At 37.5% G+C, this 26,917-nt stretch overlaps 1 protein-coding gene across 1 annotated transcript in view; it reads left to right on the top strand.

Annotated features, from left to right (window-relative positions):
• Positions 1 to 26,917, top strand: part of Dnah6 (dynein axonemal heavy chain 6) — a 221,096-nt gene that overhangs the window by 40,239 nt on the left and 153,940 nt on the right. Inside the window, exons 12-18 of the mRNA XM_023564757.2 lie at positions 7,401 to 7,521; positions 10,757 to 10,908; positions 12,832 to 12,984; positions 16,489 to 16,740; positions 20,916 to 21,044; positions 24,186 to 24,299; positions 26,504 to 26,647. Coding sequence (XP_023420525.1) covers positions 7,401 to 7,521; positions 10,757 to 10,908; positions 12,832 to 12,984; positions 16,489 to 16,740; positions 20,916 to 21,044; positions 24,186 to 24,299; positions 26,504 to 26,647 — 1,065 coding nt within the window. The remainder of the gene's footprint in view (positions 1 to 7,400; positions 7,522 to 10,756; positions 10,909 to 12,831; positions 12,985 to 16,488; positions 16,741 to 20,915; positions 21,045 to 24,185; positions 24,300 to 26,503; positions 26,648 to 26,917) is intronic.

Raw genomic sequence — 26,917 nt, forward strand, 5'->3', positions numbered from 1 at the left:
AAAATGTATGCCTTTATCAAGTAACTAGAAAATGAAGAATACTGAGTCACATTACCTTTCCAGTGAAGAAATATACACACATGTCAGTGAGGTTTCTTTCTCACTCTTCTACCAAGAGCCTGTGCAGTGAGGTCAGGCCTTTGAAATGTACAAAAAAAGGAGGCAAGAAGTTCACACAGACCTGGGGTTAATCTAAAATCACAGCCAAAAAGAAGTCCATCCTGTGTGCAAGAATGATTTTTAGAAAGTTTTAGTAGAGCAGAGAATTAACTTTGTAGATTGTAGGAAAGAGATTTAAACAGGCAAGTATTCAAGAAGCATCACTTTTGGGAAACTTAAGACAAAAAAAAAAAGAAAGAAAGAAAGAAAGAAAGAAAGAAAGAAAGAAAGAAAGAAAGAAAGAAAGAAAGAAGAGCCATTATTTGAATGTTAGGATGAAGTCTAGGAAATGAAGCAACTGGTGAAAACATAAGATTTGCAAGACAAACAAGAACCAACGAATCAGAAAGCACCCAACTCTTTCTCCATCACAACAAAACCAGATAGGTGCATCTTACTCTGCTGGCAGAAGAGAACGCCCTTGAACTACAAACTTCGTAAGTCACTTCCAATCCAGGAGCTGAAGAAATGCAAACAGAATGCTTACATGCAACGCTGCTATAAGGAGAAAGAAGTGAAAATGGAGACATTTGATAAATATTCTTCCCCTCACTGCAAGCAACTACTAGCAAAAGCAACATCAAAACTGAAGCAGTTATCCTTAAAGAAGCACTTGTTTATATGGAAAGCCATATTTGAATAAAAAATTCAAAATTAATAGTAGAAAAACCTCAGAAATGAAGCAAAATTACATGATCCCCACGGGAGAGTAAACCAAAAGACAATTTAAAGTGAGTATAGAGAAATCATAGGAAAAATAATCATGTAGAAAAAGACAGGGAAACAACCAAGAAAATAAAAATAAGACAGAAAAAGCAAGTGAAAAGGGCCAGAGGGAAGAAAACTGGATGGAACACAAGCAAATAAATAAATGACATATATATACAACTGGAATTTTTGAAAAAGAAAACCAAAACAAGGCTATGAAATGGGCGCTTTCAACTGTAGTTAAAGAAAAAAATTTCAAATCTCTGTATAACCTAATGAATACGTCAGAAAATTGTTCCAGAACAACTTACTCTGAAATGCTTACTCTTAAAACTATTATATTTCTTTTTTAAAAAAACTATTATATTTCAATGGTACCAAAAAAACTCCTCCAAAGAAAAATGACCAAATAACTTTCAGATGTAAGATAGGCATCAGATGTCTCAAGAACAATGTATAGGAAGGACAGAAGGCATGAATGAAGCTAAACTTTTTTAAAGAAAGGCATATAAAAATATGAATCAAAAACTTTTATCTAAACGGGGCATGGTGGCACACGCCTGTAATCCCAGCACTCTGGGGTGCTGGGGGAGAATGATAGAAAATTCGAGCTCACCCTGGACCGCTTAGTGACTTTGTAAGAACTCTGTCTCTGGGTAAAAAATAAAAAAGGACTCAAGATGAAACTGAATGGAAGATCCTGAATTCACTCGCAGATCTGAAAAAAAGAAAAAAAGATATCATCACACTAAACTACTTCTTTAAAGATTAAGGACATAGAAAACTATGCAGATTTAAAGATGCAAGTATCCAGGCAATTTGGTGCTGATCCAGAATCTGTTACAAGATCAATTTCATCCAGCTAAGAAATTATTTTAAAAGAAAAACTAATAAAATGTAAATTTAATTCTATGTATATCTAAGCATAAAACAGTTGCATTGATAAGGATATACAGATGTATGTTTTAATAAAGTAGAAATCATACAACTTTAAAAACAGAAAGAGCGAGGAGAAAGTATGATGCAACCAGTGTCTGTTTATAGGTTGATGTAAAAATAACAGATGGGAATTAATACCATTAATAAAAGCCAACAAATCAAGTCATGACAGGAATGAGGAAACAGGAGACTAATAGTGTGTTTAAGTACATTGATAATTTTTGAAATAAAGATATGCAGAGTTAAGAAACATGGAAAACAACCATAAAACATATTTTAAAAATGTGGCCAAGCTGAGAACAAATATATCAGCAATAAAATGAAATGTGAATGAGTTCAATTTATCTATTAAAAGAAAAAGATTTTTGAGATTGTTGCAGAAGGTAAGACAAACCATACAGAGAAAAGAAAGAGAAAAACCTAAAAAGAAGTGACTAAAAAAGGCTAACAATGAAGGGCTGCTTGGTGATGTAGAGACAAATACCTAAAATAAGAAAGTGGACTTGTGATCCTTTGAGTTAAAGAACCCAAGACGGCCATCACATTCAGTGATTCATCAGGAGAACGAATAGGACTCAGCATGTAATTGTACTCATGGCTGAGTATTATAATGAAAGGATATAAAACAACATCAGCAAAGGGAAATAGCACGTAGGATAAAATCCAGAGGAAACCAGGCACAAATTTCCAATGCCCTCCAAGTATGGAGTCACACAGAACCATTTAATTCTTCCCGTAAGGAATTTGTGGCCACACATGAAGTATTCTTGCAAGGAAGCTCATTTGAGTGTTAGACTTAAAAGCTGTTAAGAGATTATTGCAGACATTTATCAAAATGAATTTGAAAAGCTAGATGAAACCAAGATATATTGTACCAGTATCCCCAGAAGAACAAGAGAAAGTTACACCCTGCAAAAAAAATAACGACCGAATGGTTTCACAGAGGAACTTTATCAAAGAGCAGATACTCACAAAGTTATATACTGAAAATGCAGTAGAAAGAGAGGGGGAAAACCCCTGCATAACAGTAGAAAAAAAGCAATATATTAGAAATAATCTAACAAAAATGTTTAAAAACCCACATGTAGAAAACTGTTATTTTTTTTTTAATTTTAAATCTTCTGGAAGACACAAAAATAGAATTAGACTATTGTTCTTGGGTGAGATGATTCAGCATACTGAAGATTTTCTTTTTCTCCAAGTTGATTTATAAATTTAATACATGCTAGTAAAGGTGCTGCCAAGTTTTTCATGGAGTTAGACAAATTTATAAAATACATGTATAGTGAACACACTTATAATAAATCATTATCGAGTGAAAAATATCAAATCCCTGAGACAAGTACAGAATTCTTCATAGACCTGGGACAGTCAATTAGACATATGAACAAAGATCCATAACCCATACTTTACATAATAGCACATGAATCAGGTACCTAAAAAATAAGATATATTCATTCAAGTAGTAGGATAAAACATGAGTGAATTCTTCTGTAATTCTGTCCAAAAGAAAAGGTTATCTATAATTCAAACTATAGATGCAATGATAGGAAATTTTGACTACATAAAGATAAATAACTTGCAAAGCCAAAAAACTTGCAAAGTAAAAATGTTATTACAAACCAGACAGATATTTATGCATCATGTAACAGCTAAGGGGTAATATTTTTAATACATGGAAAAGTTTTGCAGTGGGGAAAAGGGAGGAGACCAAAACTAGGTAGAAAAATAGTTAATATAAGTGACCAAAAATTCACCCAAAAAGCAGCGGTGAAACATATGAAAAGATATTCTACCTTGCTCATAAGATAAATGCAAATTAAAACAAAAGGCATTTCTCAAGTACCAGGCAAGTAAAATAAAAAACTACACCTATACATTCTGCTGGCTAATCTACAGCGAAGCAGACAGCCTGATACTGCTTGTGGGAATGCAAATGATAGAGAATTTTAGTGATATATACCAATTATATATGCATTTTCCTTTTGATTCAATAATGCCATATTTAAAGTCGTACCTTGAAAATATATCTTTAATACAAAATTACACATGTACTGGGTTATTTACTGCAATGCTATTTATGATTGCAAAATATTGGAACCCACCAGAATACCCATAGATGAGAAAAGTGATTGAATAAACCATGGTACACTCAAACAAAGGGATGCTATGCAGCTTATCAAAAAACAGACAAAAAGCTACTAAGTAATATGAAGTGATTTCTGGGACATATTATTAGATGAAAAGGCAAAATATGAAAGAATGTCTACTGCAGACTCCTTTTCATGTCCAAAATAAGGAATAGGAAGGGGAAATGAACCAGAACTAGGGAAACTGGTTATGTAAAGGAAAGATTAAGAATGGTTTTTAAAGGATGAATACAGTGGATATGGTATAGAAAAGATGACCAAGTAACTATTTCTGAGTATGTTTCAATGTAGTCCTAAAAACACCAACAGGAGTGGCAACCAAAATGAGCCTGAATGTATTTCAGATACACAACATAACCACCCTGAAGGGAAGGCAGAGAAAAACTAAACCAAGTAAATTTTGAACAGAGCATTCTGACCATTAATCCTATGCTAAAGACAAACGTTGAACTCTGATTATACTTGTTTTTTAATGTTGTGTATTAGTATATTAGTATGCTAACAATTTTGAAGCTATTTTCTGGTATATTCTAGAGATAGGCAAATAACTAAATATATTCTGGATGGTGTAATGGAGTTATTGATCCTCAGAAAGACAGTTACATGTCTCTTTAAGACAACTGAACATCAAATAATTCAAGGCTATAGCAATACCACTGTCTCTTGAATGAAGTCAGAGTATATTGTCATAGTTACTTTTAATTCATCGCTGAGACAAAATACCTGATGACCAAAGTTAGGAAAGGAAAGGTTTATTTCTTACTGTTTTTGGAGGTTTCAGTCCATACTCAGTTGGCTCCAAGGCAGAGTGGCATGGTGGGCCGCAGTTCATGGCCATTGCAAACAACAAGCAGAAACCAGCAAGAGAGAGAGACATACTTTCTTCCTGCCATTATGTCACATCCTGGCTCCACCTGTATGTGGGTGTACCACTGACACCATCAATCCAAGCGCTAGACAGTGAACCAATCACAAATGCATAATGCAAACACATGAGGCCTCGGAACCACCAACATAAACCATGACATATATGAATCCATGTTGTGACTTAATTTAGTAAGAAGAAAGACTTTTTCCTCCAGTGGAATGCCACTAATAAATGTGGAAAGAAAACATAAATGGGAAAATCACCCAAGTGCCATCATAGAAATAGGCAAGACTCTCCAAAGAATACTGAAAAAACAATTCAGTAATCCTGAATAGACATTTTCAAAAGAAGACATACAAATAGCCAATAATCGTATGACAAATGCTCAACATCCCTCTTCAAAGGAGAAATGCAAATCAAATCACAAAGAGGTGCCACATCACCCCAATAACTTGTCAAAAAGACAAGTGCTGGCACGGATGTGGAGCTAAGAAAATCCTTGCACAATGCTGACAGAAATGTAAATTAGAGTAGCCATTATGGACAACAGTAACCTCTAAGAATCAGAAATAGAACTACCAAATGATCAATCTTCCCTGGGAAAGATTTGGGTTTCATAGAAAGGACAGGAAATCAGTGCATCAAAGGGACATCTGTGCTCCCATTTCATTGCAGTACTATTCATGATTGCCAAGACATGAAATCAACCTAAGCATCCATAAAATGCTGAATAAATGAAGAAAATGTGGTGTATATTCACAATGGCAGTCCCATAAACAATAGTAAACTTAACAATACTTAAACAATAGTAAAAAAATTAAAATAATGAAGTCTTGTCATTTGCAACAATACAGATGGACATGGAGATTAGGATATTGAGTAAAATAAGCCAGGCACAAGAAGACAGAACTACATGATCTCACTCAAATGTAGAATCTAAATAAGCTCTCAATAGAAGGTAGGGTGGAATGGCAGTGCCCAGAAGCTGGGTAGAGTTGGGGACTGGGGGAAGAGGTTGTTCAAAGGGAACTAAGTTACAGTTAAAGAGGGACAAGAAGCTCCGGTGTTCCAGTGCATGGTATCATGACTGTACACAACATTTATGTATTACATAATCTGAAGAAGCCAGACTAAAGAACATTGAATGTTTTGATCATGAAGAAATGATAGATGTTTAAGTACATAGATGACCTAACCTAAATGTTATACAATACATACACATATCAAAACATTTCATGATACTTATTATACATAATTTTATGTCTTTATGAATCAATTAGAAACAAAAATGAAATGAACATGCAAAAGCATGATGGGAAACAACATATTTACATGACTGTGAAGCATTTCTTCATATTTATAGATTTTAGAGGGAAATAGTACATTTACAGGAATGACCCTGGTAGACATCTCCATAACCAATCTGTTAACATTACCAATAAAGAGATGAATTAACATGGTGAGCCCAGTGACATGCGGCACTGAAAACACACCTCCCTTCCATGATCTTCTAGCCAGTAATCTTCAAAATATAAATGTCATGAAAAAGAGAAAAATTCAAGAAGTGCAACAGATTAAAGAAATACAAAGAGTTATCAAAGATGCTGTACATGAACTGAGCGTGGTGTACACACCTGTGATCCTAGCACTTTGGGAGGGCTCAGGAAAGAGATTTAGCAGGATCAATTTATCAACAACCTGTCTCAAAAAGGGTCTAGGCTGTCACCCAGTCACCAGGGTCCAAACCCCAGTACCACACACACACACACACACAAAGATGCTCTACATGATGGTTCAGAGAAAAAGAAATGTAACAGAGAAAGATGAAGGAAAAATGGTAAACCATTAAAATTTAGGGAATTTTGGAAACAGATACATGGAATTCTCTGTACTATTTCAGCAACATTCCCGTAAATCATAAATGATCTCAAAACAAAAAAGTTTTAAATCATATTTTGGATATAGTTGGACCTCTATGTATACCTTTCATAGGCACTGAACATGTGATAACATATACTGACACAGGTAATAAAGGACTAAAATAAGCAGGGATATAATTGTCTTGGGGAAAGACTTTGTAGGAAAAGAGAATTCAAGTCAAATTTTAAAAGATGGTTCTTATTAGAGCAAATATAAAGGAGAATTTGACAGCAAGATCAGCATGTGATTTTTTTGGCACACTGAACAATCTTGCCTTTGCCCAAAAACATTTCAACTAAGACATAAAATTTGCAGTAATCTTACTGCAAATTAGACTTACTGTTTTAGAAAACAAACAATTGTCACTTGGTCAAATGTTTACTAGTGACATATGGGTTCACTATGAAGCAGAAAAAATTGCAAGTATGTTTGTAATCATTAAGAATGATTCCTTAAAATTCAGATTTGTAGGTGGATTTTTAAATGTTTGTGTTTTTTAATCTATTAATTGCTCCTTGATATCAAAGGTGGTATCTTTCCTTATCAGAATACCCCAAGTCAAAACATTCTGTTAGAGAAACTATGTAGAGTGTGTGGGTGTAGCTATACCAAGTTGAATTTTGCTTTAGTAAAACTTGTTTGTTTGTGGCACTTAGGAAACCATTCATGCAGCATTTGATTCTGCCCGCTTGTATGCAACTACATTTGAAAAGTTCCAGATATTCTTTAAGGAAAATGAAAGTCTAGATTTGCAAGCTCTGAAACTTCAGGAACCTGGTAAGTTCTCTATTTGTTCTTGCTAGTTATTTTTTATAGGGATACCAAAATTTTAACCCTGCATTTCAATTTGGTGGTATTTGGTAACAGAAATGGAAGTGGAAAAAAAAAACCCTCAACAAAAGCCACATTCATTTCTAGGATACTTTCCATAGAAATACTTACTTTATCTTTTATTCACTACTATTGTTTTGTTTAGGGGAAATTATAGAAAGCAATTGTCCCTAATGATTTATTTTTTTATTATGAAGTTGTGTTAGGGCTAGCACTATTCTGTATATGGTAAGAAGTTGAAAGGAATATGTATTTACCTCTACCAATTCCATTAAATAACATTTATGTAACTTTTTCTGTCTTAGGAGTTCAAGTTAGTCTTTTTTCTTGGGACCACACTGAGACCTGGTGTGTGTGAATCAATAACTCTTAGTCATGAAATTAGATCTAAGGGAAAATCATTTTATTAGAAAAATTATCTTTGACAGAAGAAAAAATAATTACACTATCCAAATGAAACTTCAGACAAGGAAGTTCTCAAATAATTATGAAAATTAAGTATATAAAACTTGTCATTAATATTCAAAAATAGCATGCAAATCTTTCATAGTTTTCATATTATGAACTTGTATTTTAGTTTTATTTTTTGTATGTGAAAATTACCATTTAGAACTTTTGCCTTATGAACCAGCACTAATTTTTCTATAAATATCCTATAAATTTCTGTCAACCTTTTTTTTTATTTTAAAGAGAACAAAACAGAATAAAACCAATCAAAACAAACCAGTGTAAAATATACAGGACTTCAAAACATTACAAAATCAACAATAGTTACCAAAATGCCTTTTGATGCCTTCACTGCTGCAGATAACTTTGGACATAGTGAAAATCAAACAGAACAGAATAGAATAGAAACAATAAAAACAAGACAATGAATGTAATAAAGGACTTCAAAACAAGACAATAGTAAATCCAAAATTGCTACCATAATATATCATGCTATCTATGAAATAGCTGCTCCTGCGGATTTGACATAATCAAACAAAACAAAAGAGAATAAAACCCAACCCAACGAAACAATAGAAATATTATAGGACTTCCAAAACAAGACCATAGGGAATCAACAATGGCTGCAACTCTCAAAAGAAGATCCCTCCTTGATGTCACACTGAGTACCACTATTCTCTGAACCCATGATCAGACCACTGGCCCTAGACCTGCAGTGTTAGTGGACCACCAAAGCACCACAGGCATCCAATTGCGTTTCACCTCCAGAGGTATCATTCACAGCCTGTTTTTCCCCAGATAAGCCAGTGGCTTACAAGAGGAGGTGAAGAGGAGTTTGGTACTTATTTGCCAGCCCTCGCCAGAAGGGGTTAGGGTCTCTCTGTTCCAGTCTGGTGGTGGCCCGCACATGGTGCTGGTTTCCAGACTGGACTTGCTTGCTGGTGAGGCTTTGTTCTCTCTGACCTGGCTCTGCAAATGGCAGTGACTCACGATAAGAGGCTGGCGTCTGTCTGTTCCAGTCCAGTGGTGGCCCATGCATGACGCTAACCCTTTTTTTTTTTTTATAATGCTGAAGTATTTTAAATCAGTCATCCTTCTTTAAGTTAAATATTTCAATATTCATCTCAAATGTTCCTACAGAAACAGAATAACAGTACCACATCCCCTCCAAAGAATTTATTAATTGTTTAAGGAATTGCTATGTAATTGTTAAACTTGTTCCATGACTAAAATTCTCCAAGTAAAGCCTACCTCCAGGAAGTTCAACCCACAATTTTGTTTTGGAGCAGGCATTATATTTGGTTTTTTATGCCTCTTAAGTTTTAAAATTCTGAAACAGACTATTTTTTAAGACTCACAGGATGAAAGAGTTTGAAAGACAAGCATCAGAGTTTGGGGTTGCATCTGTGTTAGAAAGAGTTGTTTGGCTGTGGTATGATAAAAATATATTCAAAGGCAATTAGACTCTCACTGGCTCTGAGTTCATGGTAGAGGGGTCGGGTAAGAAACAGAGGCAGAAGATCATTATAATACAGCTGCAGCAAATGCCAGATGCAAATTGACAAATTCCTTTACTGAGGTAAGGTGCAGGACTGCCAGAGAAAGGTGTTGGTAGGTGTTGGAAAGAGGAATGGAAATAACTTACCTATATTTGAGCTTTTATGTTTCAAAATTTTATTACAAATATCCTCAAAATGCTTTATGTTCACATACCATGTAGGAGAACTCTTAGATTAAGGCCAACTTCAGACCAACCTAAGTCTAGAATCTAATCCATTCCAGACCAGATCCTCTAGTGTAATACTGCAGTCATATCTCAGAGATGTTGTATTCTATTCCAAACTACTGCAGTAAAGTGAATATCGAAGTCCCACACAGATTGTCACTTCCTAGTGCATATAAAAGTTATGCTTATGGTCTATGGTAGAGATCATGTGTACCACAGTCCATGTCTAAGAAGCAATGTATTTAATTCAATTTTAAAATATTTTATTGCTAAAAAATGTTAGTAATTATCCAAGCTACTGGAAAAATGGAACAAATAGATTTAATCAACTCAATGTTATCACAAACCTTCAATTTGTTAAAACATATATCTATGAAAAACAATAAAGTCCAAGGAAAAAGTTATGCCAGAAGATGTTAGTTTCATCTGTCGTCTCCTCCTGAAAGCCAGAAAACGTATTTCTATTGTGAAATATGGTGTTTTATTATAAGAATAAAACATTATAAAGCATTCTGAATTAATATGTTAGAGGTCCAGTGTATGGAAAGTAACATTATACATACTGATAGAGTCCCTTTGAACGGGACTCTGTGCCAGGTTCTACATGCGCCAGTCCATCATGGCACTGACCCCTACAACAACAGCCTGTCTCTCCTACACTAACTCCCGGGCTCGTTCTCTGGTGCCAAAACAAGAAACTTTGTCTCCCTTTCATGCACGCATCAAAGGTCCTCCCGTTCCCCTCCCAACACTCAGGTAGTCTCCACCACTATCCCAATCCCATAAAAGCAGGCCCCCAGCTTTGTCTCCTTTGAGGGTCCTTGCAATCTCCTGCAGCCCTCCCGCACCAGCAATAAAGCATTTCCTCACCCCTGTCTTTGTCTCTCAACTAACCCAAAAACCTAACAAATACATGTGTAAATTTATTCATGCCATGATTTTTAATATATTTTAAAATGATCCTTTAAAATGCAATATGTTTGATAATTTATTTAATATTTCATGTAGATGTGAAATACTTTAGTGAACAACTAGAAAAATATCACAAACAGCACAAAGATGCCGTGGCTCTGAGACCCACCAGAAACGTCGGCTTGCTGTTGATTGACACTAAACAACTAAAAGAAAAACTAATTCCATCACCTTTGCGATGCTTGGAGGTAACTGTGAACAAAGAGAAGTTTTAGTTATAGTCTTTACAATGATTTCATTATTTTCTACTGAAGAAATAAAATTATGCTGATTTTTTTACATTGCAAATATTGAAATTAGCATGATACTGCTGTTCAGTTTTCATTTATAAAAAAGTCCATATTTTTTCTGTCGCAAACATAATCGGCTTTTAAATGAGGTGTGAAAGTGACTGCAAACCCAAAACCAGATTCTTACCCCACCTTGTGTTTCCTTTGCTGAGTACTTCAGTATTTCCCAAGGAGAAATATCACTGCATCAGTCTCGGGTCTTAGTGGAATGACTGTTGATTTTAGGATGTGGAGATCAGGTTTAATGGACCATTTCCTAATTGGGAACTGTCCCTCACGTTCTAGAATCATTTACATAACCTGCACAGTCATTTCCTTTGGAGCCAGCATGTATCTATATGTTTTCAGAGGCCAGTAGAGAGATAGCGGTATAGAGCAGAGATTAGAGAACTCAAGGACTGATACAGTCAGCTTCTTGTTTTGCATTTACAATTTGATTACCTATCATCTATGGCTGCTTTCCCACTCCATGATTAGAAATGAGTAGTTATAAAAGACTGTGTGGCTTAAGAATCTGAAATATTTACTGTCTGATTCTTGTAGAAAACCTTTGTTTGACTCCTGGTATAGATGACAGAAGACAGAACATTATATAAAAGATTTGAGGATCTGAGCGCTTGTCAGTAATTGGGTGTCTGTCAGTAATTAGCTGTATGACATTGAGCTTTCGTCTAAAGCTTTGAATCTTCATATGTTAAAAAAAGAGAAAAATACATATAATTGGAGCAAATTCATTATCAACATTTTTTAGCACTGCTATATATCAAGACGGAGAAAACTAAACTCAAAATAGTTTAAACCATCAGAAATTTACAAGCTTATGCATCTAAAAAGCCCAGAGATTGATGAACATCAAGGAGGTATCATCTGATGGCCCCGTGATGTTAGAAAGACTTGAATTCTTTCCTTCTGTTTTCTGAGATCCCATGGATTATCTTTACCCTAAGGCAAACATTCCTCAGATATTGAAAGTTTCACCTCCTTGTTTGTGTACAAATAGACAGAAGGAGAGAGGTGCTATTCTGAGTAAACAAAAGTCCCAGACTTCTTTCTCACTGGATCACTTTGGCCAAAGGAGGCCATGCTCAAATTTGAAGGAGAAATCAATGATCCCCAAACCACATGCCTCCACCCAACCTGAAGGGAATAGCATTGATGCTCAGGAGGACAGCACAGTGTGTCTGCTATGTAGAACAAAGAAACTTTCAGGAACCATATTTGCAAGATATCAGAGCATTAAAGCAAACTGTGTAGTAAACTGTGCAAGCTAATTTGTTGTACGATGAGCTTCAAAATCAGACCTGTTTGTTCATTTGATGAGTAGTGGTTTAATGAGAAAAAAAATCCCTTTCATATGCACTATTGCTTCCAAAACCAGCTCATTTAACAAATATCTAACTAGGACTTGTTTGCAATAGGTAATAAAATAATAAAATAGTCACGTATCTGATTCCTCGAGGCTTAGTCACTTTCCTTATGGATGGGACAGACAGCCTATACCCACAACGTAGATAGGAGAAGAAGCTGATTTTGGCTCATGTTTCAAAGTTTCAGTCCTTGTATGTTATTGGCATGGAGTAAGGCCCGGGCAGAGAAAAGCTGCTCACATCACGGTGGTCAGGAAACAGAGAAGGGAGCCTGGCCAGCGATTCACCCTTGCAGGTCACATCCCCAGCAACCCGTCTCCCCCAAGCAGGCTTCACCTCCCAAACAAGTCAGTGGTCCAATAGTCTCCAGAAGCCCCACAGTTATGCACATGAGGCTTTGGGTGACATCTAAGGCATGAATCTTAACAATTTCCATTTTCTTTTTCTTTCTTAGGTGTTAAATATTATGCTTCCTCAGTTAAGCAAGAAAAAAGTGGATGCAATTATCTCTGAGGCACAAGATGCAGAGTATAAGCTTGAGTTTATTCCCACTACTACTATAGAATATGTTAATAGCTTAGTATTTCTTGATGAAATTCAGGAACGGGTGAGTTGACTGTCTCATATAATTTGGTACTCCAGACTTCATGGTAGGAAAGGAAGACATTTAATAAGAAAAAGCGAGCCTCTAAAGGTCAAGAAATGACTGTCAAAATATCACTTTTGAAGTAAGTGGATGCCCTATATTATAGCATTAATGTCAGCTAATATTTACTAAACTATGACATTATAACAGGCAGTGTGGCAAATTTTATATACATTGCATGTTTAATCCTTATAAAATCTTGAGAAGTCTGAATAATCTTTATCCTTTTATAACAATGAAGAGAACTGGAACTAAAATAGGTTATAAGTTGCCTGAGAATACAGCATTTGTATATGGTGAAGCTAGAATTTAAATTTGGGCCTCTTTGACTGCAAAGCTAGTATTTGTACCCATAGCTTATCGCAATTCTAATTTTTAGTAATAGTAATAGAATGTTAATCCAGGTAGTAGTCACAAGGAAAGTCTTAATCCTTGACCTGCATCTCCATAATAGGAAACTTTCTGTAAGAATTAAAGAAACTCAACCCAAACTAGCTTAATGGGTTTAAAAAGTAGATATGGGGAGCTGAGTGATGTAAACTAAGATATCGGTCTCTCTCTCTCTGTGTCTGTCTGTCTCTTTGTGTCTCTCTCCCTTTCTCATGCACACACACACACACACACACACACACACCACTCATTCCTGTGTCTTCTTTGTTTCTAGAAATTTGGTTTCCTTTCTGCAGGCTCTGCTCTGTAGTCCTGTTTTGTTTTTTGTTTATTTTTTTCATAAACTTTTGTTTATATCGGTTTGGCACTGAAATAAAGATAAATTTTTTTCCTAAATATTTGAAAATTTAAATGTTATAAATTAAAATATAAACCAAATGAACTAAGTCATTAACAATTGGACCCTTGTTATACATCATTGATAAAATTAATATTAAGAGCTATTTTACATGCCTACAAAACTAACCATCTTGTCATTTCAAGAACAGCACCTTCCTAAAAGGGCAATAATTGTGAATTTCCTTATATTTATCTATACGTCACCCCAAGAATCTGAATATACTAAGCATTTATCACTATTTGTATTCATCAAGCTTTTTTTGATAAATGTCCAAAATCCACAACAGCTATCTTGGGCCAATATCAGTCCCCATTTAAGGATTCAAAGTGTCTCAAGGGAACCCCTGTCCCCAGTGAAGAAGAAACTGAGCAGAGCAGGGCAGGACAGGACTGGGAATCGCAGGTGGCCTGTCTCTTGGTCTCTCCTTTCCACGTCTCTCTGAGAGTGGGCATCACTTCCCTCCCTCTGCAGAGAGGCACTGCTGAGTTCCCATCCTGCAGTGGCAAACAGGGCCACCAGGGCAGCTTCCCAGTGACAGGTTACCACCTGGCCAACCACCGAGAGAAAGACTCTCTCTTTTCCACGATGGATTCTAAATGTTTAATAAATGGGTTCAGACCCCCATTTTAGTTCTGTAAACTATCAAGAAGGTCAGATCACATATAATCAATGGCTATAGAAGGTTTGTAAACTGCTTCACTGTAGGATTCCAGAGAAATCACTGTCATGCAGAAAAACTAGACTGTGTCCCATCTCAGGGAGTTGCCCTTGCTTTCTGGGTGGCAGGCTGAGGAAGCAGCTCCCTGTAGGGCTATGTTCTGCACACTGAGATTTTTCTAGAATCTTATCTGTTCAGTCAGCATGTTTAGTGATTATCCGTATAGCAGGGTGCAAGAATTACAACTTCCAGCGAGCCTGCTTTCAAGAGGCTCAGTCTAGAACGAAAGCAATTATTGCACAATGAGTAGAGGTATAAGACACTGTAGTAGGGAATGAGTTTGTGGTCATACTTGCCTATGGGTCACTGCAGGCTTTGTAAAAGATGCCATGAGTGACTGTGTCCTAAAATACATCAAACATGTAGTAATACCCAGGAGATGAGAAGCCATACAAATACACAAGGCAAGATAACAAAAGCAGGATTTGACTGTTGATATATGTCATGGAGAAAGGGTATTTGCTTTAAAAAGCCAAAGCACTATTTTCAAGGACAAAAGAGAAGGTATAGATTGTAGCGATGTTACTGGGCAGCTGGATGGGAAGAAAAGAGTCTGAGATGACTTCAGATTGTTTCTATGGCGAATGATTGATAGTGGTATCATACCAGTATGAGGTGGGTAGATTGCATAATTCATTGTCTGATCAGAGCATTTGTTTTGAGAGAAAAAGAGACATTACTAATTATTAACCCAAATCAAGAAATGTAAAACAGGACACTCCCAGGGAAACCTGGGTTTATGCTCAGCCAACATACAAAGAAATATAGGAAAAGGAACCCATCCTGTGCAGAGAGATGTCAGGAACATTGGTGAAAGTAAGTAAAAGTCAGGGCTGGCTTAGGAAAATGGGAAACTCGATTCTAAGTTTGGTTGGGTCCAAAAAATAAGAATAAAGCCAGTCCTTTGAAAAGGACAGGAGCTATGGATTTGGAGTCCCCTAGAGAAACCAGAAGGGTCGCTTCTTTTCTCTCATCTCTAGAACAGTGGTTTTCAAAAGGTGGCCTCCAAACCAGCAGCATCAGCAGAACATGGAACTTGTTAGAATGCACTTTCTTAGGTGGACCCTAGACCTTCTGAGAAACACTGGGGGCAAGCTCTGCAAACTCTTTCAACAAGTTTTCCAGGACAGTGCCGGGCAAGTTACGGGTTGAAAAGTATTTTTCTCAAAGCCTCTCCACCATGATCTTCTCATGTTAGGGGCCTGATTTCTGCTTCCTCACAAAAGCAAATGGGTTCTGGCTTCAGCTGCAGTCTAAACCCTTACGGTGTTCAAGAGGGAGGTCAAACTGACTGAGGTTCTGTAGGACTCAGTGTGATGCTGCTTGGTTCAGCTTGTGCCGAGGACACCAGGCCAAGCAGTATGAAGCTGGCAGCTCCCTCTATAACTCTACGTAGAATTGGAGGTATGAGATTTCCTCATCCCCAAAGCAGGGAAATCCAGTGCCAGAAAAGTAGGAAAGACAAGAAATACACTGTCCCCTGAGGTGAAGTTAAGAGGTTTAGTAGTCATTTGGACATCGTGATTTATAAACAACCATAGATCTGGTTTATAATCCTAGGCACCCTGGAACATAGCCATGCATAAATAAGAAGCTGTTCTGAGACACTTGGTGCTCAGCCCGCATGCCTGGAAGCTCAGGTATCTCAGCCCAGCATCCTCACAGCACATTACTGTCTGGAAACTGTTGGCATTTATTAATGCTGATAGAGAGCAATGGAGAGGGAGTGAGACAGAGAAATAGCGCTGCTTGCTGACTGTGCTCAGCTCCAATTCCTGAAGACCCTGTGCTTATGATCCAGCCCACGTTAGCCGCTTGGATTGCATCCTTAAATGCGCTCCTCATGTTCTGACTCTTAATGTTTACATTGCACAGCAGCTGTCTCTTATGAGTCAAAATCGAAAAGGGTAGGCTAGGACTCTTCTATATTTAATGAGCAACCGATGTTTCTGTTTAGATTGAAAGCCTCGAGGAAGAAGGGAACATAGTGGTTCAAATGTACAAGCTTATCGACCAGTACCAGGTGCCCACGCCTCCCGAAGACTTTGCCGTTTTTGCCACTATGAAACCATCTATTACTGCTGTTCGAAATGCCATTGATAAGTCAGTGGGCGACAGAGAAACAAGCATTAAGCAGTTTTGTCAGCATTTGGGCAGAGATCTTGAAGAGCTAAACAATGAAGTGAATGAAATAAAGCTGCAAGTGCAGGTAACCTACCGGAGCTAGAAGCTAATAACCCATGCAAATTTTAAATATGAATTTTAAAAGTTAAGATATAATGGACCAATAAGAATTGTGTATGTTTATAGTTTATGATATGATGCTTTGATATATGTAGGTGAACTGCCCTGGGATAATTACCTATAATTTATCTCACATACTTCTTTTTTTTTGTGGCAAGAACATTTAACATCTACCCTTCAAACCTTTTGGGAAATATACCTTATTTTAACTGAATTAACTTTTTAAATTATTGTTCTAACTAGTCAAATTTTTTGAGCTGCTCTTTATAATTAAAGGAGTTCTGGATCTCTTTTTACTTGCTAATTAAATTCCAGACCAACGCAAGCAAAGCCTCCATGTAGTATTGAGTTCTATTCCTCATAGCTTTTATTGTTTTGAAATGCATGTTTTTTACTACTTGCTAGAACATTTTGTAACTGTTGTCACAATTTTAAAGTTTGCTTCTCATATGAAGAAACATCACTTTAGAAAGAGGCATTATGTAAATTGATAAATGGTACTGGAGACTATTTGATTAATTTGCACCAATTTTATGATGGAAAAGATCCAGAGGAAGTATCTAGGTGACTCTTTTCCTCCATTGTTTTAGGCATTGAACCAAGGTTCTCACACATGGTAGGCAGTTGTACCACTGAGTGACATCCTCAGCCCTAGGAAATTCTCAAGTGTACCTGAATGTATGATTGTGAAAGGATTCCTTATTTTATTTGACATTGGCTAAATCATGAATTTATACTAAAATGTTTCAAACTGGCAAAAAAATTCAATGTCAACAGAAGACTAATAAAATACATTAAAGTACATCCTTTCAAGGGAATGCAACATAGACATTAAAAATTGCAACATACATTTAAATGCTTCCACCTGGAAACTCTTAAAGCTGGTAGGGGGTATTTACTGTTTGTCTAGCACCATTCTAAGGATCTGACCTTGTTTCTGCTATTGTACTGAAATACCTGCGTCTTTGTATTTTCTCATAAACAGAAGTGTACACAACTGTAACAACTGTGTACCTCAATGAATTAGCAGAAGGTGAACACACCCAGGTACTCTGCGCATGACAATAGCCGTAGTATTACTGACATCTTCGGTGTCCTCTACTAATTGTTAATTCTTTCCTACTACCCTGAATTTTAATATCATAAATTAGTTTTGCCTGCTTTTGAGCTTCAGTCAACAAAAATCACACAGCTGTATTTTATTTTGATATATTCCTGATGTTTGCCCATGGAGATGTGTGTGGGTGCCGTTTTACCCATATTTGTTGCTAATAGTATTTCATCATATGTCACGTTTTCATTATTTGTTCCATGGTGGATGGACATAGGGATTGTGTAAAGTTTTTGGTGAATATAATGCTTCTGGAAGCATCTTATATGTGTTTAATGATTTAATGGATTTACTCAAAATGCTTATAAGGTTTTATTATTGACATTTTACAAAGAAAGAAATCAAGACACGGGGAGGTTAAGAGAATTGCCCAGGGTCAAACAGATAATAAATAGTGTAATCAGGATTTAAGCTTAAGCAGTGTGCTTCTAACAGTCTGCTGTTAACCATTAGGCCAAATTCTACACACGGCAGACAATTTAAAAACATGAGCAATTATCCTTGGTGCATTAGGGAAATAATTGGAGAAAGCAAAATGCCAGAGCGTGCTTTGTGTGTAATCATGTACTTTAAATAGCATAATGCACATACATAAAAACAGTGACATGGGTGTTTCTAGCAAATGCTTCTTCTGTGGAAGGCTTGCGAGCATTTCTTATCACTTGTGGGAAAAGAACTATAACTTCATTGTTTCTATGAATGATCTCTTACTGTCAAGACTCCCACTCATATTGCTGGAGAAAAGTTGGAAAGAAACCCAACAAGTGATCAATTATTTCATTTTGAAATGTTGTTTCATTCTAACTTGGCTGCTTTTGACAGATTCTAATTCCATTTAGAATCTAATCTCTTCTTCATCCTGGCCACTAACTCCTGCTACCTCTGCCCCTTCTGTTTTCTTACAGTAGGTGGAAGAGAAGGCTGTCCTGACCCTGTACTGCCTGCTGGACCCTAGGCACTTCCATTTCTCATTACTGGGCTGGGCCTTGTCTCAATGCCAGGCTGGGCCTGGTTCTCCCAGTCAGCTGATAGCTAAGGGTCCTTCCTGCTTCTTTAGGTTCCACGAGTGTTGGCAACAGTCCATTATTCTGCCATATCTTGGTCTCATATAATCTGTGACTTTCTTAACTTGGCCTTGGATTCTTCTGGATCACCATTTCTCTCAAGAGTCCCCACTATCGGACCCATGTCACATGAGAGCACAATGACCTCCAACAAAGCACAACCACAAGGCACTCAAATGTCAACCAACACTTTCTGCCTGGACACTTACGTTAGCCTGATCTAATCTCAAGCACTTTGACATTTAGGATGCAGGGCTGTACAGAACAGGAGATTGAATAACCGGCATCCCCAAGCACTGATAGTTACAATAGCTGTCCAAGTTCTTTAGCATTCTCACCTTTTCCGTAACACAATTATGTGCTTTTACGTTGCACCTGAACTATTATTCTATTCCCAGCCCAATGGAGTTTTGACCCCAAATTCATCCAGAAGACATTTGCTTTGACATTTATATTCTTCATTCTCTCTCTTTCTCCTTATGGTGATACCATGAGATAGATAGATAGATAGATAGATAGATAGATAGATAGATAGATAGATAGATAAAGATAGATACGTCTACAGTTTCTAGCTTCGTAGTTCTCTCAGCATAGTTATTTCCTAATGACCCAAATAATTAAAGTACCTGTCGTTTTTACCTTGGCTCCCAAAGCAGCTTTGAAACAACTGTAGTACAATAAAGGAAAAAAGCAGTCGTGTGTGCAATGTTGAGATGCTTTAGACTCTGAAGCAGTCAAAAATCAAAGTCTGTATCCAACCTTCTCTTGCCCTTCTTTATTTACAAGACTGGCCATAGAAACTGCATTTCTCTTCCCCAAGGTGGAAAATAGAAACTAAAAATGCACTCTAATCTTGTCCTTCATGTCTACCTTGGACTTGGCCAAGACCCCCATTGCAGGAGGGTTCCTTCTCCATGCGTGGGAGGAAGGAATGCTACACCGAGATCAAGAAGAACCCAGGCAGGCCTTGCTGGGCTCCCATTCCGTCTGCCAGCATTAGATCGGACCAGATCATATCTGAACACAGTTATCCTTGCTTTCATTGTTTGTGCAATGTTATGTCCACAAAAGCACAAGGTTTGCAGAGCACATGGAAGTTCCCCAAGGGCAATAGCCTAGGGAGGGCATGGAAGCTCTGTGACCTCTCCCTTCAACAACACCCTATACATCTCTTCGTTCATTGTTATGTGCTTTATAATAAGCTGATAAATGCGAGCATTTACCTAAATTCTGGGAGTCACTATAGAAAGGTAATTGAACTTAGGAAGGGACCATAGAAACCTAGTATGTAGCCAGTCAGTCAGAGGCACAAGTAAACAGTCTGGATCTTACATTTGGCATCCAAAATGGGAGGAAGTCTTGGGACTGAGCCCTCAACATCACTATCCCCATGCAGATGTTGTCAGAATTGCACTGAAGTGAAGGACAGTCTGCTAATGACTGCTACAGAGCTGATTATTTGCTTTAATGTGTAAATAAAAAATTGCACACACCTAGCAGTAGAAGCATGTTCTAAGAGGACACAGTATAGAAGGAAGAACTGAATTTATTTTTCCTTACGATCCTTAGACTTCCTCTCAGAATTCAAAAGGCTTCCATCCCTCTATCTTCCTTACATCATACCATCTTCTCTTTCCTGTTATATTGACCTCTCCTTACCTGAACTCATATTGGTGAAAGATGTGTACAGAATAAAAGTGCAGGGAATGAAAGAGAGAATAGATTAGACATTATTTAAAAGCAGTGCTATCCCCATGTCATCTTTTTATTCAGCTCTGCTTTTTACAGTGCATATGCATTCACTTAAAATTCAAGAAAAGGAACTATCTTAACATATTTTCAAAATCAGAGACAAAAGAAAATTAGAAAAATATCCATTCTCAAAATGTTTATGAATTAATTCAGTTTAACTGATCTTCATGAAAAGGTAGGAATGCCTAACCAAAAGCTCTCTTAATGTTACAGGATCCACAGATTCTGGATATTAATGCTGACCAAGACAAAATCAAGGTCACATTGAATGAACTGCAGTATGTTATAGATGATCTTCAGAAGCGTGCCTTTCAGTATAAATCCTACCAGAAGAATTTCAAGGTAATTACAGAGCAACACATCTGTTTTTAAAACATGGACACAAGCTGGGCGTTGTGGCACACACCTGTAATCCCAGCACTCAGGAAGCTGAGGCAGGAGAATCAAGCTAGCTAGCTTGAGCTACACAGTGAGTTAAAGGCCATCCTGAACTGTGTAGTGAGACCCTGGCTCAAAAAAAAACTTATAATAATAATAATAAATAAATAAATAAAATGTGGACATACAAGTCATGATATTTATATTTAAACAAGGAGACTATAAATAATGTTTGACAACTTTGTGGAAGTCACTGTGCTAGAAACAGTCTCAAATACAAATTTGTTCCTGCTTTTTCTGTGTTTAAAGATTAGTATACATGACAGTCAAAATGTCCTTCTTATTAATAGATAATGGTGAATTATGGAAAACTGTCAGACAAGGAAATATAATTGCTATATTAAAATACATGTACATTTTTAAATGTGATCAATTAAAGTCCCTCTCTTTTCTTAACTAAGATTCAGGCTCCTTTTGCTTTCCCACATGTGCTATGATTCCATGAATATTGCCCAATTTGTCCTGGTTTGATAGACTAATTTAAGGGAAGAAGAGATTCTCAATTAAGTCAGAAAATAGATGGGCACAGAAAGATAGGGTTGAAAACTAAAAGATGTATTTTGAAAAAAAGATATAGGCAAGGGCAAAGGGGAAGAGATGCAGGTACATCAAACAGCTTTTTAAAGACTGATAAGAAAAAAAAAGAACAGAAAAGAAATGATCCCCATGGCGAAGGCCAGGAGGCCACCAGCATAGGATGGTGCCGGCTCTCAGAAGTCTTAGAGCAGCAGGCCTGAACCTCCTGTGGGAAAGCACCTGTCTCTTCCAGAGTTCCCAGTGGATGGCCAGGATGGGACCCCAAGTGCTGTCCACTCCAGAGGCCAGGGCTTAGCAGGGCAACCTGGAAAGTAATGAGCCTGATACCAGGCAATGAGGCTGACATAAGCCTGAGGCCAGAGACTTGTGAGTGAGAAAATTAGAGTGTAAGGCATCCCGGACTGTGTTAATTAACCCATATAAGGAGGCCTGTAGTAGGAGTGAGGGAGAACGGAGAAAACACTGCCGGTGAAAACATTACAACAGATGGCCACGCCTTGGGTCAGAAAGAACAGACATGATGTCAGCAAGACGATGACCTGTGAAGCCCTGACCTCTTCTTTGCCCTGTGTTCAACACGGACTTAACAACAGTACACCAACCAGATTTCTTTGGAAGTGATGCAGAGCCCGGAAGAGCATCTCCTGCACACTGAGCATGTTGGAAACCAGCTGTGTGGAAAGCAGTAGATAATTCATGCACCCTCTCTCTAATCGCTGCCTCCACTAAGCCCCAGGATTAGGAGAAAGGGCCTCGCTTCTTCCTGAGGAGGGAAAGAGAGATTGTGTGGTGTGTGTAGCATTCTGGCTTTCCAGGAGGATGTCTGAGAAACTGCTTTCTGTCTTGCCCACGTTTGAACGTGGACAGGAAAAGATTGGAAGCCATTGAGAACAAGACCAACTGTCGGGGTTGGGGGTTTAGCTCAGCGGCATAAGCGCCTGCTTTGAAAGCAGGCAGTCGTGAGTTCGATCCCTGGTACCGATAAAAAGGAAAAAGACCAAAAAAAAAAAAAAAAAAAAAAAAAACAACTGCAGTAGTGCATAGTCATGGCCGTGGCCTCTGCCCCTGAGTCAGCACAGAATGAATGGGCAAAAACACCCAAATCTTAGCTGCTCTCTGAAGCAGAGAAAATTCATGGAGTTTGTACACCATTCCAGGCTTTTAGGGGGCTGCCCAAGGAATTAGCTTCTGTATCACCTGGATGCTGGCAGGACCTAGCATGCTCTAGGTGTTTAGTGGCTGTGAGAGCAAAGGCAATGATTTCAACAAATGCATGCTCACCTGTAGCCTGGCACTGTCGCATCCAGAGACTCAGAGCTGCTAACTTCTCACAATGGAGAGGGAAAAAGAAACACATACACGTACAGAGATCAGACTTTTGGGGCGCTTTGCAAGACATTGCTTTCTGTCTTGCCCATCGCACAGCATTGCCAGGACCCAGCCTGCTCCCAAAAAGTGGGCACCACTGCATTACAAAACAAAGAGCTGGGCAGTGTTCCTCCAGAGAACCCACAGGATAAGGTGGACATCAAAAAGAAGTAAGGGATTATGAACTCCTGAAAAAGCAGACCTGCAAAGCCCTCTGTTTAGGAATTCATACACTCAAGTCCAGATAAGAGACACTCACAGAAAAGATTTGAGCAGGCCCCGGCATCTTTAGCCAGGTGATTGGTAACAGCCAGAGCTAGCCTTAAAGACGTGGCGAGGAACCTATTTACATGCCCAAACATCACCCAGTCTCCACAAACTGACGCTGAAGAAGTGGAGGCTTATTAACTGAGAAAGAGTTCAAAATAATCGTGAATGTGTTTAACAAATATGTTGCATGAACAAAATGAACAGTTCCACAGAGAGAAAAATATATGTATTAAAAACAACCAAAATTTCAGAGCTGAGAAGTACAATAACTCACTGGAAGAGTTTGACAGCAAATTAAATCAAGCGAAAGGCAGAATTAGTGTGCTCAGTGGTAGATTGCTTGAAATTATCCAATCAGAAGAGCAAAAAGAAAAACAAAAGAATGAAAAAGGCTTACATGAGTTATAAGACATTGTTAAATAGATGAATATACACATTATACAAATCCTGAGAGGAGAAAGAGTGAAACAGAAAGCTTATTTTTAAAAGTAATGATGATGTAATTTCTCAAATGGAGGAATAGACATCCAGACTTTAAAAGCCCAACATTCTCCAAACAATATGAATCTAGAGGAGTTCACAAGCACCATGTCATAATCAAAGCGTTAAAATCAAAGACAAAGAATTTTGAAAGCAGGCAGAGAAATGTAATTTGTAATATGCAAGGATCTGCCATAAGACCATCACTTGATTTGTCAGCAGAAAACTTGCAAGCCCAGAAGGATTGGGATGAAAAGGAGATTTCTTTCCCCATTTAGGATCCAATTTCTGCCACATAGTAATAGTATCAAGAATTACTAGTAGAAAGACAACACAGGCTCTTTATATCTGAAAACTAAGTAGTGCGTTTTGTTCATTGTGTTTTTAAAGGTTGAAGTGTCCAAGTTTGAAGCTTTGGAAGAAGTTAGTGCTGAACTGAAGCTCAAACAGTTGCTCTGGGATTCCTTATCAGACTGGGGTAAACTTCAGCAAGAATGGTCACAGGTACAGCACAAGCTCTCACTTCGTAAAATTTCCATAAATCTTGAAATCCTCATGATATGTATTATAATTATAATTATTATATTTTAGCAAGCTGGTGTGTTCCTGATGCCAGCAAAACACGTGGTTGTGACTTTATGGGAATCTGTATGTGCTTTCCAGCAAGGTGCAAAAGGTCCTTCTGTCGCTAACTGCCACAGAGCAGAGAGTGTCCTTGTAAGCCAGGGTTCTTGACTCCACTGTTTCAAAGGCTGTGATGGAAGCGTCATAGGGTAATGACACAGGACATCTAGCCGCTTAGTGGCTTTGCAACACAATGTCATAATACACACCAGTGTTCTTGAGGATTCCAGGATTTTATGATTGACACATCTGAGGTTTCCATTTTTGTTGTCCTTTAGAAAGGAAGCCATTGTGTGCACTCGAGTAACAATAGCATAATAAATTAAGATCTTCTTGAGAGTTCAGCAGCAAACCCCACTTTTCCTTGTTTTATTATTTCCCTTTATTAGTGACGTGTGCAGCACATCATGCTCACACTCCTGAGGGAGGTTGGCGCATGGACTCGACACACCTGAGTCCCTTGTTTCACCCCTTTCCCTCCCTCCATTTGCCCCTCCCATCCCTCGATCCCCATCTTTTTTTGGTACATGTTTGCAGTATGCAATGTTTACACTCGTAGTGTAGGGGTTTCACGTGTATATAACTCATCCCAATTCCTTTTTTCCATTCTCTGCCTCCATCTCTTGATCCTGTTCCCCACCATGAAGGATCTGTCTCTCTACTTCATACTATCTATCTTCCTTTTACTCTGGGTTTTTCATATAAGAGAAACAAAGCAATATTTGAACTTGTGTGTATGATTTATTTCCTTAACATATAGTATCAAAGTATGTCCATTTTCCTACAGATGACTCAAGTCTACCCTTCTTTATGGCAGAGTAGTACTCCATAGTGTACAGATACCACATTTTTTTATCCATCCATCTGTTTACAGATATGTAAGCCACTTTCAAGATTTGGCTGTTATGAGTTGTGCTTCTATAAATATGGGTGTGCATGTAACTCTGTAATATGATGTCCTTGATTCTTTCAGATACTAGAAGAAGAGTAGCTGAGTCAAATGGAATTTCTCTCTTAACTAGGGAGCCAAGTACCAACAGCCACCATAGAGTTTGGTTTGAGGGTCTGCTCTTTTATTTAAATCTTAACCAATACCAACTATAGGGGGAAGGTAGATGGCCACTTACACTTTCAAATGTAAAATGAATGTGTTAAATATGCCATCAAATTCACAAATATTATTCTGTACATCTGTCATCCTTCCTGTGCTTACTCCTCTAATTGGAAACCACATGACTGGGTAAAAAGCCAGAGCTGTAGGGAATATTTCACAGACAGCACTCTAGGTGCTAGTAAATGCAGTTGCGAACAAGGGCAAAGCCCAAACCCTTACAGAACCCACCTTTTGATGTAAGAAATAGAAAACAAACAAATATATGATGTAATACCAGAAAATTTGAAATGTCCTGTAATTCTGTATTTCTCATATATTGAAGTGAAAAATATTCTTGAGAAGTAAAGAAGCAGCTTAGAACATTTTCTAATTATCACCATAGATTAGAACAGTGGCTTCCAAAGCTAGGTGCAGTCATCCTAGGAAATGCATAGGAAAACCCACTAAGAAGCAGAGGAAAATGTTGAATCCAGATGAAAAATTTTAAATATAAGTTTGTAAGAGTTTTGCTGCCCTCAGTTCATATGATCAACATATTAATAAATGTATGCATTTATATGTCTATGTAACTGAGAAATACAATTAAAGATATAGTGTGTATTAGGAAAGTGTCTTGAAAACATTTGCATTACATGTATTAGTTGAAATTTCTAGTTAGCAAGAGTAAAAAATAGCTATTTCTTTGGGAGGCTACAAGTACTGACCCTCAGGAATAAATTCCAAGGATTACAAACAATACTGCATTTGCTGATTAAGGACATAAACACCTGGAAAAAATAAACAGATGATATGTATATACTATTAGCAATTTTAATAAGTGAAACTATTTGTAAATAAGTAAGCTATATAGAGTTCATTTGGATTATCAATTCAAGTCCTAGAAAAATTCAAGTATTGTAAAACTTTTTGTATTACTTCAAGCTTGGTTCTTATCATGGTTTTAACTGTTTTTTTTTTTTTTTCTTAACAGTCCAAATTTGACTGCCTGGATACAGAAGTCCTGAACAGCCAGGTTTCCAAATATGCGAAATTTGTGACTCAATTAGAAAAAGGCTTGCCACCCAACAATGTCGTGCCCCAGCTCAAAAGCAACGTGGAAAAAATGAAAGAAAAGGTAAGATTGGCAGAAATTCTTTTAAAACCTCCAAGCTAATGAGTTATCAATCAATACTAACAAGACCAGAGTCAGCATACCCTGTTTATGTTGCTCTGCTTTACAGAGGAGAGAGAAAGGTCAGACTCTTTCCTCAGTATCACAGACTCCATCCCTGTCTTTAGCTGGCTGAGTCATGAAATCAAATTCCTTGTTTAGAGAAGAATTCAGAGTAACAGCTTGTCAAGGAGCCGGGGAAATCGTGCAGACATAGTCTGCAGTTGTGCTGAG

Source organism: Cavia porcellus, unplaced genomic scaffold, assembly GCF_034190915.1.
Source record: "Cavia porcellus strain 051 isolate PalLab524CR breed Dunkin Hartley unplaced genomic scaffold, mCavPor4.1 scaffold_18, whole genome shotgun sequence".
Classification (NCBI taxonomy): Eukaryota; Metazoa; Chordata; class Mammalia; order Rodentia; family Caviidae; genus Cavia; species Cavia porcellus.